Genomic DNA, 17,253 nt, shown 5'->3' with positions numbered 1-17,253 from the left:
ATTAGTGTTTTTCTTTGTTAAAGCTTTTGCAATGATGGATGAAATGGTGTGTGATGTTATTTTGTAGATGTGTGCCCAGGTTGTATGGAAGCCCAAAAGAGACATAAAACAACATGAAATAAAAAGGCCATTGTGGAAATAAATATATAAGAATAATAAAAACGTATTTCATAATATTACCTTATTTAACATATTATATATTTGTCTGTTATTTATCAAAATGGTTTTTATTTCAAAATGTTGTTTTTATTTATTTAATTATGACTCTTTTGGGCTTCCATAAGGTTGTGGTTTTTGTTTCTGCACATGTGCAGCTCATTGTCGTATTGGACACACAACAGTCTATTACATTAAATTAACTGGGTCCTAAAGTCCTCTAAAGCACCTGGGCCGGACACAGGGAGGGCGTCGCCAGATGCCTTCAAGAAACATGGAATATTTTTTGAACAATTTGAGCCAATTTTTTTTTGCTTATTTTTACCCTTTTTCTGCAACTACACCAAACTTGCCATATTTTAACCCATTTCCATCACTTTTTCTTGCCATGCTTTTGCTAAATTTAATGCATTTTTGCTACATTACTCCCATTTCTGCCACTTCCAATGTATTTTCTGCACATTTTTTCCACTTTCATTACATTTTCAGCACTTTTTAAACCCTTTCCACCACTTTTCCCACCTAATGCTGCACATATTGTCCCATTATTGTCACTTTGAACCTCTTTTCATCACATTTCATGCTTATTTTTGCCAATTTAACCACATTCACGATATGTCATGCCCATTATTTGGCAGTTTAAACTAATTCTTCCTCCTTTTTAAATTACACTACCCCACCAGCCCCCATTTCTGCCACTTTATAGCTAATATTGACACTTTGAACCCTTTTTTCTGTTTTAGGCTACTCTAATTTGCAACTTTCAATCAATTTCTGTGGTTTTTAAAATCCCATTTCTCCACCATTTCCACCATATTTGGTCACTTTTAACCCATTTTATTTCTGATTAAAAGAAGTATTCACATCTTTAAGATAACTATATACTATGGTGAAAATAATAATAAACTTCCTGGATAACAGTGGATATTATTCAGATGAATAAATAAATGTAGTTATTACAGATTCATAGAACAATGGACCATCATTTTGCTGACTTTATGGATGGACCCCAAACAGCTCTCCCCTTTATTCCCCATTACAGATGACCATGTCTCCACATGACATGAAGGTTGAGAACCACTGTAATCTACATGACTTCGACATGTCTTCTACAAACGTGCTAGTTTCTGTGCTACATGCTACTTTCACGTGGTGAAACAAGCACAGAGTTGGCAACAGTGGTTTAGAGCTGTGAGTCGCCCGGTTCAACCAATCAGGTTCCAGAGGTGTTAGGTGCCCCCTGGGTCACCCCTCTAGCTCCGCCCATGAGGAATTTTATTCGTGTATTTTAATTAAAAAAGACTCCACGGGTTGTTCGTGTTCCTCACAGCGATCACTGAGGTTTACACATCAAGGCACGATTTCTCCTGAGTGTCCAAGAAAAAATACCAGCGCGTCACAGAGGAGGCGTCGACTCCCTGAAGGTCCACATCAGCCGGGCGGCACTCGGGGCTCGATTTTCAGCGACAGCTCGTAGAGGGTTTCTTCATCCATCACCAAGGATTTATCCAGCAGGAACTGAGTCACCTGGAAGCAGGCAAGAACCACAGAGTCACAGAAGAAGAAGGAGAACAGGGAAGTAGCTGAATGAGGTGATATGTTGAATAAAACATAATGTGGTTAAAATTGTCTCTGATCAGAGTGCTCTGTTTTCAGTCATTGTGAATTTCCGTGAACGATCGGATGAGCGAGTCCCTTCAAATGTTGTCGCTGCAAGGAATTGTGGGTCAGCATTATCTGGTCTCCTTTAGTAAAGGATGCATCAGTGTTTCCTAGGCTAAAGGAGGATATAAAGGAAGCATTGAGCCTCCTTTCCTTAGCTTTTAGAGAATTGGAACCCTTATCATGGCTGCAACTTAAACACTTCGGGGGTTAAGGAAAAGTGGATAGGAAAGGAGATAGGAGGGAGTATTCGGATGCGCCCAAAGAGCGTTTACATCAGTGCTTCTCAAAGTGTGACGCGCCCCCCGGTGGGGAATAAATGTATGACAGGTGGGGCGTGACAAGCAGCAGGAGGTTTCCATGCAAATCTTCTTATAAGCCTTTCTTCATTGACAATAATGATCAAAAACACTAAACAAAACGCCTACACACAAAGAAAGTAATAATGAGAAGCTAAAAATGTAGCAGAATATTAAAGCGCATTAAATTAATAGACTGCATTAGAAATGGACCAGGAACAAAATATAACATGGAACTAAAGTGCAAATATATAACAATCCACTGTCCATATTCAAAGTCATTCTCTATATATTATTATTATTATTATTATTATTATTATTATTATCCTATTGTTTCTGTTTTTTGCACCATCCACCAAGTCACATTTCTTGTATTGTTAAAAACTCTACTTGGCAATAAAACTTTTCAGATTCTAAAAAATAAAGATTTACGTCAGCATGTATTTCACATGGAGCGGAACAAAAAAAAGAAAAAAAAAAAAAACTTGACTTTAAAGAAACTATTTCCTTATTTTGTTTTTTTTTTAATCTTTTTGTCACAGATTGTAAACAATGTTTCATTGTTTCCTGTACTTTTGACCAACCTGCACTCCTGCAAAAAAAACAAAAAACCACAGTCACTTTAAAGATTTTAAATACACATATATATTTTTCTAGTGTATACTTTTATTCCTGTGTTTTATTGTTTTTGCGTAAACGGCTCAGCGGGAGCCCTCCTGAATTTCATTGTACCTTTATAGGGCAATGACAATAAACAGGTAATTAGTTTAATTTAGTTTTGATATGAAATGTGTGTTATTTGTCAGGATTATTTGAGCTTGAAACTTCACGTTCGTTCAAAGTGGGAAACACCCAAAAAAGTTTGAGAACCAGTGGTTTACGTAGAGGTGTAGCTGGTGACAGCTGTGCATTTCTTTTCAGCTACTACAACATCTGCCAGTCACGAGATAGCGTGATCACTAGCTGATCCATTACACTGGTACGAGCACTCAGTGTGATCAGAGATCTGGGGACAAAGGGACACGTCTGCGTATTCTCAGGATGACCAGGTTCGTCAGATCACGTCGTTTGTTCAACACAAGCCACGCCCACATCAGATTAGTGACCAATCAGACGAACAGCAGGAGTGACGTTGGAATAGACTCACCTTGGGTTGGTGTTCGATCCTGTATGGCGCCTGCTGGAACTGACGGATCTCTCGAATAATGTGGGAAATCTGCAACAAAGGACTGAGTTCAGATTGAGAAAACCTCGTCTTTATTCCCTTTTCTTCCTCTTCTTTTGACTTAAATTGTGATATTTTCAGGATTTTGCCTTAAATCATTTTTAACAAGGAACTCAACGGGCTATAATGCAGGATGATGATCAAAGGGATTTTAGATAAAAACAAAATAAAACTACATTTCTTTTAGTGAGAAGACATAAAATGTCAAATTTGATGTCACAAAAAATGAAACTTTTTAACCCAAGCACCACATTATTAAAATTCATGTCAGCATTTAATCTAATGACCAACCAGAGCATTATCACAAAGAAGAACAAACCATGTGTGTTTTTAGTCTGTTTTCAGAATTATTTGGTTGGTTCTTAGTGTCATTTTGTGTATTTTTTAGTGTCATTTTATAAATGTTGTCATGTGTATTTTTTAGTGTCACTGTGTATTTTTAATTGTCATTTTGTGCATTTGTTATTGTCATTTTGTATATTTTTTAATAGTCATTTTGTGTATTTTTCATTGCCATTTTGTGTATTTTTTTATTGTCATTTTGTGTATTTTTAATGTCATTTAGTGTATTTTTTAATGCATTTTGTGTATTTTTTAATAGTCATTTTGTGTGTTTTTCATTGCTATTTTCAGTATTTTTCATTGCTATTTTGTGTATTTTTTTATTGTCATTTTGTGTATTTTCTAATTGTATTTTGTGTATTTTTTAATGCCATTTTGTGTATTTTTTAATAGTCATTTTGTGTGTTTTTCATTGCCATTTTGCGTATTTTTCATTGCTATTTTGTGTATTTTTTATTGTCATTTTGTGTATTTTCTATTGTCATTTTGTGTATTTTTTATTGTCATTTTGTGTGTGTGGTCATTTTGTGTGTTTTGGGGGTGAATATTTGGGGTTTTTGGTTTCATTTTGTATATTTTCTTCATTTTGCGTGTCTTATTGTGTAGTTCTGAGGTTATTTTGTGTATTTGTGTTGAGGGCCACATCTCACCCATGTCTAAGTCAGAAATATCTCATGCATTGTGTTAGTTTTGTGTTGATTGTGGTTGTTTTTCTTTGCACACACGGCCACCATCTCACCATCCTCATCTTGGAGAAGTTGACGAGTCCCTCCTGAGTGAAGTTTGGGGTTCCCTCCTCGATGAAGGCGAGGTCTGTCAGGTACATTCCCAGGTAAGGGACGCACGGAGGGTTACAGCTGCACACACAAAGGACGTTAACACACACACACACACACACACGCTCAGATGTGTCCTCGTCTCTGAGCGGCGTTTACTTCTTCAGCGTCTCTCTGAGGTTCTTGAAGCGTCCCTCTGACGACACCGTCTTCTGCAGCCGGTCCATCAGCGCCTTGGTCTGGAATCAAAGCACAGAGACGGAGATGATAGATAGGTAAAAAGACTGCATGAAATGACAACTGCAACTTTTGTGCACCAGCACCTGCTAAATAGCCAGGGTCAACATCCACGCTACATGCAACCAATCAGATGGTGGTCGTTGGTCATGTAACACTGATGTGTCAGAGATAGGTGTGTCCGTCTCTGCACAGCCATGATTTCTAGCAGTGATGGTGCTTCAGTGAGTCGATTTAATCTTTATTTGCATTTGTAGTAGAAGTAGAATTTTTTCATGTCAAGTTTTTTTTGGATATAATTTTCTACGTTGAATTATTTTCTCTATATATAAATTTTTTACATTTAATTTTTTTTAGATATTATTTTTTATTTTGAATTATTTTTTTATATGTAGAACTTTTATGTTAATTATTTTTTATATAGAATTTTTTATGTTGAAATACATTCTATATATATATATATATATATATATATATATTATACATACATACATACATTTTTACATAACTTTTTTATAAAATTTTTTATTTTTTATCTAGAATTTATTTATGTTGAATTATTTTTTCAATAGAATTTTTATGTTGAATTACTTGCTATATAGAATTTTTTTTATGTTGAAATACTTTTTATATATAGAATTTTTAAGTTGAATTATTTTTTCATATAGAATTTTTTACGCTTCATTTTTTAGATACAATTTTTTATCATTTTTTCATGTTATATTTTTATGTTGAATAACTATCTTCTATAAAGATTTTGTTATGTTGACATTCTTTTTATACTTTTTTTTTATATATATATGGAATTTTTTTTAGATTGAATTTTTAAAAGTAGAACAAACATTTTTTCAGTTAGATTTTTTTTGTTGAATCTTGCAAACGGTCGTTCATGTCCACCGACCTGCTTGCAGACTTTGGCCCATGTCTTCTTCAGCCTGTAGATGGCGCTGCGGTTCAGCGCTGACGTGATCTCCAGGACGCCGTTGTAGTTGTTGAGGCAGCGGCAGATGTCGGCCACGGCCAACCACTTCTCTATGGAAGCGGCCCTGGACGCCACGTCGGTTTGGGTGATGATCTGAGAGGCCACCAGGTTACTCATCTGTGGGAAGCATTGATCCAGTCACTACCTCCCTCTATGTGTTGGATTACTGCTCATTTCTTCTATCGTGTATTTCATTACACACACATGCTTTTCACAATCAATGCTATAAATCACCATCACTGCTCTGAACAGGTGATGGTGGAACATGATGAGAGGTTTATGTTGAGATCCTATACTAATATGGTAACTTGGGTTAAGTGACATAGCTTAAATACAAATACAGTTAACTAAAATAGGACAGAATATTCTGCAATAAGCTAAATATTTAAGTTAGAATTGTCATATTTACTACTATTTAATAACTAAAAGCAAAAACACAAAATCTGCATTTAACTTTATTTATCAATTCTGGATCTTTAGCTGACCAGTACTTACAGTATATTTGAGATTTATGAGCTTTATTATCCACCTAATAAGAGTTCTGTCAGTGATCATACAAGCAAACACTGAGGGTTACTAAGGCAATGTTTTTCAACCATGGGGTCATGATCCCATGCGGGGTCGCCTGGAATTTAATTATGAAATTATCATTATTAAATCTATATATTCATATCTATTAATCTATAGATATATATTTTTATATTAAATTCTATACATTTTTTGAGCGATAGACTATTGTTGGAATTAGCGCAACATAAATAAAGTTGAATTGAATCATTATTCAATTGTTTTTATGAATAAAACACGACACACCATTTTAAAGAACTGTATTCTATACTTTCACTTTCTCAAATGTTAATCTGTGTGGTGAACAAGAAGGGACTACGACCCACGGACAGACACAAGGAAAAAACTGAGCCCCAACCAACTAAACATCATTAAATTACCAAAACACAACCAATGAAAGCGAATAAGCAGAAAAATAAACACCAGACCGTGGCAAGAATATTCAAAATGTTAAACCAAACACGAGAAGATGTAGAAATATCAAGTCCCCATTTTGATGTGACAAACTTTTGGTGACCCCAGAGACTTTTTTTCTTACTATAATCATAACATAATCTGATCGCTAGAACGAACATGGGCTTGTCTGTAAATGGTCGCATTTTCTGGTTCAATGAATGGGAAGAGATTCAAATTCTGGTATAGCTGGTTATGTTTTACAATCCACATAAACAGGTCTGAAACGTAACGTAACGTAACGTAACGTAACGTAACATAACATAACATAACATAACATAACATAACATAACATAACATAACATAACATAACATAACATAACATAACATAACATAACATAACATAACATAACCACTAGAGCGGACATGGGCTCGTCTGTGAACGGTCGCATTTACAGACCTTGGAGTTACTGTTAGTTTACCAATAAACATGAAGAGATTCATCACCGTTATAATAAGTATTGACTAGGCCACTGGGAGTGAGGCCCAAGGCCAAGACAGGCTGACTTGATAATAATGTATCATGTTTTTCTGCAGTCAGTGTCTTCTCCTCTTCCTTCTCTCTCTGCTCTGTTTTAGGTGTTGTGAAGCTGATGATGACAGTTCCTGATCTGTGGTTCACGGCTCAACTAGTCTGAGACACTCTGATGTTCTATCTCTCTATCCTGTTCTGTTGGTCCTTCTGTGCACTAACCCCAACCAGTAAACGCAGATGGCTGCCACCTCTGAACCTGGTTCTGCTGGAGATTTCTTCCTGTTAAAAGGGAGTCGTTTCTTCCCACTGTCACTAAATGCTTGTTCATGTGAATCTTGTTGGGTTTTCTCTTTCTTATTATGAATTTTATATTTTGATAAGCGCATTGAGATGACTTTGTTGTAAATTGCGCTGTACAAATAAAGTTGAATTGAATATAATTAAACTGTAATCATGTTTTTTTTATACTGAGCTACAAATACAGAGTAGCCAGGAGTAGTGCACAAAGTGACAAGATGCACCAGCTGATATATTTCTATAAATTTAATTGAATTTTTTTTAGTATAGTACAGTATAGAATAATGTTGTTTAAAATTGTGTGTGGTGTTTTAATTAAAAAAAAAGAAAAAAAAGAATAATAAACAAAAAAGTAAAAATATACTTTAATCAGTACATTTTCTTATCAATTACTGGAAATTTCGGGCCACTCCACATGGGGTCACGACCCCAAGGTTGAAAAACTCTGGGTTAAAGTGTGATGATTTAAAATATGTTCAGCTTAAAAAAAAACCTAAATAAAATAGTTGTGGGTCTCACGTCATTGAAGTGCTGGCTGGTTTTCATGATGAACGGCGTCCTCTCAGTTTTGTCCACCTTCATCCAACCCTGACCCAGAAACTCTCTGCAAACAAAACATCTCGCTTTCAACCAACATTTTTCATTTAAAGGGGACATATCATGCTAAATCCACTTTTTTAGCCCTTAAATGCATTTTGTTGTATATTTAGAGTGTTTAGAAGCACAGAAAAGTTCAAATTAGTCTCTTCAGGTGCTCCGTTGATATCTTTATATTCTGTTTCGATTTTTCTATTCTCTATGACGTTTTTTGAACTATTACATCACAGTATTTGCAGTGGAACTGCCAAATTAGTACATCAACTCCAGGCCCAACACTTCGAGCAATCCGCCATTTTTATTTCTCGCTTTTATTTTGTAGTCCAAGCTCAAGGATGCCGAAGTTACGAGAGGATAAGTCAAAATGTTTGGTTGTTGGATGTAGTAACCCACACGCTTCATTACACCGTCTCCCAGCATCAGAACCTTTTCAAAGTGCCTGGTTGAGTTTTATTTTTTATGAAAATGTACCCACATCTGTGGGTAAGATCATTTTTGTGTGCGTGAAGCACTTCAAGGATGACTGCTTCAGCAACCTCCGCCAGTATAAAGAAGGATTTGCAGAAAGACTTTGTCTGATTGAGGGTTCAATTCCTTCTACCTTTGGAGACGACGAACAGAGCACTTCGGTAAGCTGTAAATAACGCTAAAAAGTGTGATGATAAGACGTCCCTGTCATTGTTTTGTTAGCATTAGCAGTTGCACCGTCTTCATATGTTAGCGCTGTGTGCTCGTTTTAGATCCTTGATGATATGGCCTACGTGATTTAATTTAAGTCTAAAGTTTTCATTAGTCATTTCATTTTGCCGTTTTTGTCTCCGAAAAGACTGTATTACAATGCATTTCGTGACGTTAGCTTGGCGCTTGCGTTAGCTCGGTGCTTGTGTTAGCTCACTTGTTGGCTGGATGGACAAGTCTTCTGTTGTTGACATTTTGTAAATAACGTGTGAATAAAAAGTTTATGCGCCGCTAAATAATCGTATCTCTTCTATCAAACTACAAAAATGGCCGAACAGGGTGGAGTTGAACCGAGTGTCACCTCTGCAACCTGAAGAGGGGGCGGGGTATGAAGTGTCTCATTTGCATTTAAAGAGACGGCACCAAAACGAGTTGCTCTCAGAAGCACATCAGAAAAGGGTAGAAAAGGGGAGGAGCTATAATAATGAGGAATTCAGACCCAAGCATTGCAGTTCTGCTTTATATAGACCACAACTGTATGATTTATATGTAAAAAGGAAGGATTTAAAAGCATGATATGTCCCCTTTAAATATGTTTTAAAAAGCCTAAAAAATTAAATACAATTGTCAGGTAACTGTTAGATGATAAAATTTGATGTTTTAAACATTTTCTTAGAACCAAACAGTATAAATCTGACGCTGCAGGACTATCTAAACACATGAGGGGAGTTTGCATGTGCTCACTCGTAGGGAATGCTCCTGAACACGATGTGGTCGAGCAGCGAGATCTGCTCCGCCAGCTCCATCGCTGACAGAGACTCAAAGCCGTCGGCCTTTGGGCTCTCAGACTTTAAACAGAATCAAACAGAAACACATGGAAAACCATTCAAAGGTTGTTTTTATTAAACAAGTGTGACACCCAGTGGACAGATGAGGAACAGCAGCTACTCACCACGATGAATCGAAGCAGAGGACAGCTTTTCTGTTTCCACCGCCAGGAGACAAAATAGATTTGAATTGAGTCAGAGAATCAAAAGAATCACATCTGTGTAACGAGTCTCTGGGTAATACCGACCATCTGTAAGATGTCTTCTATCCTCAGCTGAGCGTCGTCCTGTTCGTCCTGAGAAAGTGCACTGAGGAGGGATGAGTCACATACAGTACAGGTCATTATATATTAACTGTTCCAAAGAGCAAAAGTAAAAAGTTTGGAGACTCCTCCTCCTTTTTAATTACGCACCAAGACGGTGGAACAGCCTGCTGGGGGATCTGAGAGGAGCCGAGAATATCACCTTTTTCAGCTAAAAACCTTGTTCCCTCCTCCACGTTGTTTTTCATCTCTGACTCTTGTTTGATCCTATTTTTAATTATTTGTTTTAAATTACTTCTGTATTCATTAGTTTTATCATTTTTATTTCATTTATTTGTCAATGACGTGAGCAAATTTCTGTGACACACTTTGATTTACTGTATAATTGAATTTGTAAGAAATGTGCTGTATAAAGCTAGATTGAATGATTGATTAAATAATATATACATGTGTACATAAACATGTATAACTGTAATGCTCAGCATTGCCGGGTGATATTTAGCAGCCTGGGCGTTTGGAAAAGCTCAAAATGATTCAATGAAGTCTGACTTTTAAAAATACACAGCTGCAACTTTCTCACACTTATAACTATGTATGTGCATAAAACGTCCTCGTGTAAGATTTACTGCGCAAGTTAATCATAGTTGCACGATTAATAATTGAAAATAATTGAAAACTGTGAGTAATTTTGCAGATAAACACTAACAGCTCAGCTTGACTGGTGTCTGTTTTAGCGAATGACTAACTTCACTTCATGAGTGGAACTCTGTGAGAAACTTTATGGAGGTTTAAATATAAAAAAAATTTAAAATAAACTAGACAATACTCAATAGCAATGAAGTCTGGCTCTGCACTCACTGTTACCAAAGGGGCGGGGCTTCAGTGTGGCTCTAACACTGCCGAATATACTGCATTTGTGTAAGGCAGACAGAGGAAACAGGCGGCGCAGGGGCCACATGCAGCCCTTGGTCTAAACTTGTGTGACCCCAAAGAAAATATACAAAATAATTCCAAAAACACAGAAATTGAGAGGAAAATACACAAAAGGACGACAAAAATATGCAAAATGACAACAAAAACACACCAAATAAAAAAAACATACAAAAAATGATCATATAATTACACAAAAGGAGAACAACAATAAACAAAAATGACTGCAAAAACCCAAAACGACAACAAAATCACTCCAAAAAACACAAAATGACGAAAAAATACACAAAAAGACAACAAAAAAATGCAAAAATGACTCTATAACTTCAAAACAATAACTAATACCAGTGTTGGGTAACTTGTAATATATTTATATTACTAGTTACTGGGATAAAAATTTAAATGTGTATTACAATATTACTGTTTTTTAAAATGTAACAGAGCTACACCACTTTGAGTTACTTTTGGTCCAGAACACTAATTATATCACACTGAGAGTGTTGGAATAACATCGGTTTAAGTTTTGTTTCAAATACTTCTGCTGTTTCAGGAGCAGAAAGCTCTTTTTTGCTATATTTTACTATAATGATTATCTTTTTTTTCCTCAAATAATTGCAAACAGTGAGAAAACAAAGCAAATATGCACTTAAATTAAATATGTATGTAACTTGAGTTACTTTAATTGTAACTAGTAATATATTAGCAGTGTTGGGAACGTTACTTTAAAAAAGTAATTAGTTATAGTTACTCACTACTTGTTCAAAAAAGTAACTGCGTTAGTAACTAAATTACTTTATAATAAAAGTAACTCATTACCAAGGAAAGTAACTATTTGCGTTACCGTTAAAAAAAAAAAAAAAAAAAAAAAGTTGCGATATGTCAAATAATTCACATTTTTTAGATGCGTGTGTCGTGATGTGCTTCATTAAATTTGAGTTGCTTATAACGGATGTGGACATCTCTCTTGGATATAATGAACACTTCACATGTACGTTCTTGCCTTTGACCATAATTAATTTAAAGTTGTGTTTGTATCGTCGCCTTAAAAATGGCAACTTTTCATCAGACTGCTCCACGCTCGCCATCTCTGCTGCTTCATCCAATCTGCTCCGTGTGCGTGCGTGTGCTGGCACGTCGCCTTAGCCAATCATAATCGCTCACCTTGTTTTTAACCCGCCTCCTCACAACAGCTGATTCAGAAGCCGGGGATGCTTTCGGACAACATTTTATTCAATCAATGCATGTAATGCACCGCATTTAACGTTCAGTAACGATAACGGCGTTGTAACGGCGTAAAAAGTAATTTGTTAGATTACCCCGTTACTGAAAAACAAACACCGTTACTTTAAACGCCATTATTCCAAACACTGTATATTACACCACTTTTCACTTTTGTACTGAGTTACACTACTGCGTTACTTCAAAAAGGAATATATTACTGTAATATATTACAAAAATAAGTAGTTGCTCCCAACACCGACTAATACACAGAATGACTCCAAAAAATGTGAAATCATCAGAACCCAAAATACTTCATTCAACCCTGAGGAGTAATTAGAAAAATGACACCAAAAACATATGAAGTGAGGGAAAATATGACACAAAAGAACAACAAAAATACACTTAAATGACACCAAAAACCTAAAATGACTAAAGTAGACAAAATGACTCCAAAAAAACTTTTGAAAAAAAAATAAAAAATCAACAACGCACAAATAACAGAGAAATATAAACAAAAAGACAACAAAACACAGAAAAAAAACAAAAATATCCAACAAAAACACAAACCATTTGTTGTTTTCTGTATTAATTACAGTCTTTGACGTCTCCTCTTTTAGTGCTAAAGTTTCTCACTTATTGGTCATTGCTTGTGTTGAATGGCAGCGAATGAGGATTTAAAAAGAAGGCCATGTTTGGATAAAATAGGAAGAGTATTTTCTCTAAGCCTCTGCAGAGGAACCAAAAAGCCACACGTGACCTGAAAGCTGCTGATCTATAACAGGTTTGCGATGCCTGTGACTTCTGCACCTTAATATGTTAGTGGTCGCTTTCCGTTCCTGTGGCAGCAGATCTGGATCTCGTAGGACTTCTTCCAACAATCCCATCACTCCCACCTTTAGCTCGCTGTTCATCTCAAAGTCCTGAAAGAATAACAAAGCGTTGCTGCTGATTCATGTTGGAAACAAGAGGTGAATGGAGGCACGCAGAAGCCAGCAGTGCTACGTGCTAAGCTAACTAAAGCATGTACAATATGAACTGCAAAGGCAATACAAAAACACCAAATAATAAACTGCATTTTGTTTGTTTATAGATTGTAGAGAAAAGTTTAAGATTTGTTTGAAAAATCTAAATTTGGGGTAAAAAAAAAAAAGAGTTTGCTTTTGTTTTGCTTTTTGCTATAGACGTTCAATCTGTGATTCGGAGCTTGACTTTCTAACCTGGGAGTGCTTTGAGACCCAGTGACGTAGCACATTGAGGACTCTGTTGGTAGCAGCTCTGCGGATGATGAACTCTTTGTCGCAGGTTTTCTCAGAGTTACTGAAACCTGGAAGAAGCAAAAGGTGAGATCGTCAGGAGGAAAAACTACCAGTAGAAGTTCCTGCTCAATGAAGCTACCAATTATCAATTTAGGTATTATCACAAATCCTCAAAATGCATTGATGTCAGCATTTAGAATAATGTCTAAACTGAGCATTAATACAGTGTGTTTTAGGAGTCATTTTGTGCAAGTTTAAGTAATTTTGTGTATTTTTGTTGCCATTTTGTGAGTTTTTTGTATTTTTTGGTTATTTTGTGTATTTTTGCTGATGTTTTGTATCCATTCAAAGGCATTTTGTGTATTTTTCTGTCATTTTGTGTATTTTTGTTGTTAATTTGTGAGTTTTTTTGTATTTTTTGGTTATTTTGTGTATTTTTGCTGATGTTTTATATCCATTCAAAGGCATTTTGTGTATTTTTGTTGCCATTTTGTGTATCTTTGATGTTTTTTTGTGAGTTTTTTGTATTTTTTGGTTATTTTGTGTATTTTTGCTGATGTTTTGTATCCATTCAAAGGCATTTTGTGTATTTTTCTGTCATTTTGTGTATTTTTCTGTCATTTTGTGTATTTTTCTGTCATTTTGTGTATTTTTGTTGTTAATTTGTGAGTTTTTTTGTATTTTTTGGTTATTTTGTGTATTTTTGCTGATGTTTTATATCCATTCAAAGGCATTTTGTGTATTTTTCTGTCATTTTGTGTATCTCTGACGTTTTTTTGTATTTTTTGGTTATTTTGTGTATTTTTCTGATGTTTTGTATCCATTCAAAGGCATTTTGTGTATTTTTCTGTCATTTTGTGTATCTCTGACGTTTTTTTGTGATTTTTTTGTATTTTTTGGTTATTTTGTGTATTTTTGCTGATGTTTTGTATCCATTCGAAGGCATTTTTTCTATTTTTCTGTCATTTTGTGTATTTTTGTTGTTATTTTGTGTGTTTTTGGTTATTTTGAGCATTTGTCTATCTTGTGCTGTAGTTTTGTTTGTTAATGGAATCATTTTGTGCATTTTCCTACAATCCTGTGTCATTTTCTGTGATTTTGTGGCATTTTTTGGTCATTTTGTGCATTTGTTTTTGGCGCTGCATGTGTAGCGATGTCTGCATTAGACCTTCACTATCCCTTTCATCTCATTTAAAATGTTTGGTTCACACTTTGGATCTTGAAGCCAGTATAATCGTGAAAACACTTCAATTTAACCTCAGACATTTCCCGCCGTGCTCACCCTGGGAGCTGCTGTGTCCGGCGGCGGCAGTGGCAATGGCGAAGGCCGAGGCCGGCGACATCGTACATCGACTGTTTTCCCCGGACGTGACTGACAAGGAGAAATTCAAACCACAGTGAGGATGGAGCAGCTCAGAGTGCACACCCTGCTACGTGCACGGTTCCTACCTCCAGGCTGTCGGTAGCGAAGGTGCCTTGGCGTGGACGGCGAGCGGCACGGGGACACGTCACCAGGCTCGCTGCTGCTGGACGGGGACTCAGGAATAAACTTGTCCAGAGACACGGACTCCAGAACAACTGTAGGTCAGAGACACGCCTTAGGACTGTGTGATGGTTGAAGTGGTGACCATTGTAACTGGCCAATAATCATCAATAATCAAAATCAATAATGCAGGGTTTTCACCCGGGCTGTTGAGCGTACAGGCTCCTTACGGTGTGATGTCGCCCCCTACGCTTTCAACCAGCGTCAGGGGCTTTTCTGTTGTTTTTTCTTTTTGAATCGGTACTGTCGTATAAGTTGTCACAATCTTGGACACAAAAGGGACTTCCAAGCGTGCATGGGTAGTTTTAACTCTCTTTTTGATCTGCATAACCGAGGAACACATTCATCAGCCGTAGCATCTATTTAATACAGGCAATCTGCTTGTGGCGTGTCTATAACAGATCCAATAATTAGGTCCCACATGCCTAATTTAAATTTGAAAAGCATGTTTTCGAATCATTCTTTTCAATAAAATGTAATAGAGTATTCATTAGTGGAGGACTTATACCAAGGATGAGTAACTCTCTCTACAACATTCATCATGACCCTTTACCAATTCAACAAATAACTTCTGGCTTTAAAATAAGGCCGTAACATAGATTAAAGAAAAAAAACAAACTTTAGCTTCACGTCAAAATGTATCTGTCAGCGGGTTATAAATTTTAAAATTTTACGAGGGGATGTACACGGACCCCCCTATAACTCTCGCTCGTGCACCTTGCGATCCCCCTACGCTGTGTACAATTCCTGGTGAGAACCCTGTATTGAGATAAAAGTCTCACCTCGGCGGATGCTGCGTCTCAGTTTCCCACAGAAGGCGTCGATGCGAGGAAGCTCAGCACTGATGTCGTCGGCTGAGCTGAGCTCAGGCGAGCTGGGGCCGCGGCTCAGGTCTAACGGAGCTTTGGTGGAGGTGGGCGGCGGCGACGACAAGCCGGAGGCCGGAGGGAGGCTGGGGGAGCGAGGGGTGGTGGGCGACGGGGAGGAGAACCACGAAGACATGGGTCGGCTTGATCCCGGTGGAGGGGAGGAGACAAACGGGGACGTGGGCGAGTTGAGGGCGGAGGATGACGGAGTGGCGGACAGATCCAAAACGCTGGTCTTCATCCCGATGGGCGAGCTGAGGGAGAGCTTACGGGAGTGGACGGGGGAGGAGGTGCGGGATGGGATGGAAAGCGGCGGCGGGGAGGAGAACTTCCGACACAGGCGGGGGGATTTGTTACTTAAGGGGTCGGTAGCCCACGTGCCCTGGTTGGTGGCGAAGAACAGCTCCAGAGACCTGAGGGAGAGGAAAGGAAAGAGCTGAAGGTCTGAGGATGACGCGAGAAGACCAATCAGCAGCTCAGAGATTACTTAGACTGGTCCAACGCAAGCTGCGTGATCTTCAGACTGTAGTCAGGACAGAGGGACATGATGGACAGACGGTCACATGAATGCTGCTCGATCCTGATGGAGGATGAAGATGTGAGAACAGACAAGTGAACGAGTGAATCAGGTGATGTTCATGAGAGGAGAGGGAAAGATGAGACCTGGGCTTCAAACTCTTCTATATGATCACCTGAGACAGACCTGGACATTTAACGGCAGTTAGGTTCAAACAAAAGCTCATGTACTGACATGCTTTTATTTTGAAAAAACAAGACGAGGGTACATTTTCTGGTTGAACAGACTTACCAACCTGTAAGTTTACCATCATTTAGTCTCCATTTGCAGTGAGTGTGAGTCTACTGGTAAATTATTAGATTTATTTAGTTGTAATAAATATGATATTCTTCCAATAATTTTGGAAGAAAATATTCTGAAATGTCACCGTGGGAACCAACAGCAGAACAAAATCCCATCCTTTCACTTCAGTTCTTCAGGAATTTACTAAAATTAAAATAAAAAAATAGAAACAGAAGGTGGTTTCAGCTCGACTTGTTTCCCTGCAGGAAGATGTGTTTTAGTGGAAGGATGGATGAACAAAAGAAAGGATGGATGCACAAACAGAAGGATGAGAGGTAGGTTGAATGGATGGATGGATGAACAGAACGATGGATGGATGGGAAAAAAAGCACAGATTGTTTGGGTGACTGATGAAGGGAACATTTTGATGATTGGATCGATGGATGATGGATGCTTGGATGGATGATGGATAAACAAAAATATGAATGGATGGATGATGGATGAACCAACAGGCAGAAGGATGGACAGATAATGGATGCTTGGATAGATGGTGAAAAGGATGGATCCACGAACAGATGGATGGATGGATGGATGGATGGATGGATGGATGGATGATGCACAAACAGAAGGATGAATGGTTGGTTGGATGGAAGAACGAAAGAATGGCTGGAAAGTTGGTTGAATTGAAAAACAAAAGGATAGATTGTTTGGATGATTGATGGACGGATGGTTGGATGGATGGAGAAACAGATTAATGGATGCATGAACAGAATGATGGATGGTTGGATGGAAGGGTGGACAA

The 17,253-nt window shown here is 37.4% G+C and overlaps 1 protein-coding gene across 1 annotated transcript in view; it reads right to left on the bottom strand.

Annotated features, from left to right (window-relative positions):
• Positions 1-1,245: 1,245 nt before the first annotated feature.
• rasgrf2a (Ras protein-specific guanine nucleotide-releasing factor 2a) overlaps positions 1,246-17,253 on the bottom strand; it is a 42,322-nt gene continuing 26,314 nt past the window's right edge. The window contains exons 15-28 of the mRNA XM_028462041.1: positions 15,569-16,065; positions 14,693-14,821; positions 14,526-14,615; positions 13,205-13,311; positions 12,795-12,907; positions 9,822-9,882; positions 9,699-9,728; positions 9,491-9,594; positions 7,991-8,075; positions 5,599-5,796; positions 4,620-4,699; positions 4,424-4,541; positions 3,265-3,333; positions 1,246-1,683 (exon numbers count right to left, since the gene is read on the bottom strand). Coding sequence (XP_028317842.1) covers positions 1,588-1,683; positions 3,265-3,333; positions 4,424-4,541; positions 4,620-4,699; positions 5,599-5,796; positions 7,991-8,075; positions 9,491-9,594; positions 9,699-9,728; positions 9,822-9,882; positions 12,795-12,907; positions 13,205-13,311; positions 14,526-14,615; positions 14,693-14,821; positions 15,569-16,065 — 1,777 coding nt within the window. The 3' untranslated portion in view covers positions 1,246-1,587. The remainder of the gene's footprint in view (positions 1,684-3,264; positions 3,334-4,423; positions 4,542-4,619; positions 4,700-5,598; positions 5,797-7,990; positions 8,076-9,490; positions 9,595-9,698; positions 9,729-9,821; positions 9,883-12,794; positions 12,908-13,204; positions 13,312-14,525; positions 14,616-14,692; positions 14,822-15,568; positions 16,066-17,253) is intronic.

The sequence above is a fragment of the Gouania willdenowi genome, chromosome 12, assembly GCF_900634775.1.
Source record: "Gouania willdenowi chromosome 12, fGouWil2.1, whole genome shotgun sequence".
Lineage (NCBI taxonomy): Eukaryota > Metazoa > Chordata > Actinopteri > Blenniiformes > Gobiesocidae > Gouania > Gouania willdenowi.
This window is presented reverse-complemented; position numbering and strand designations above follow the sequence as displayed.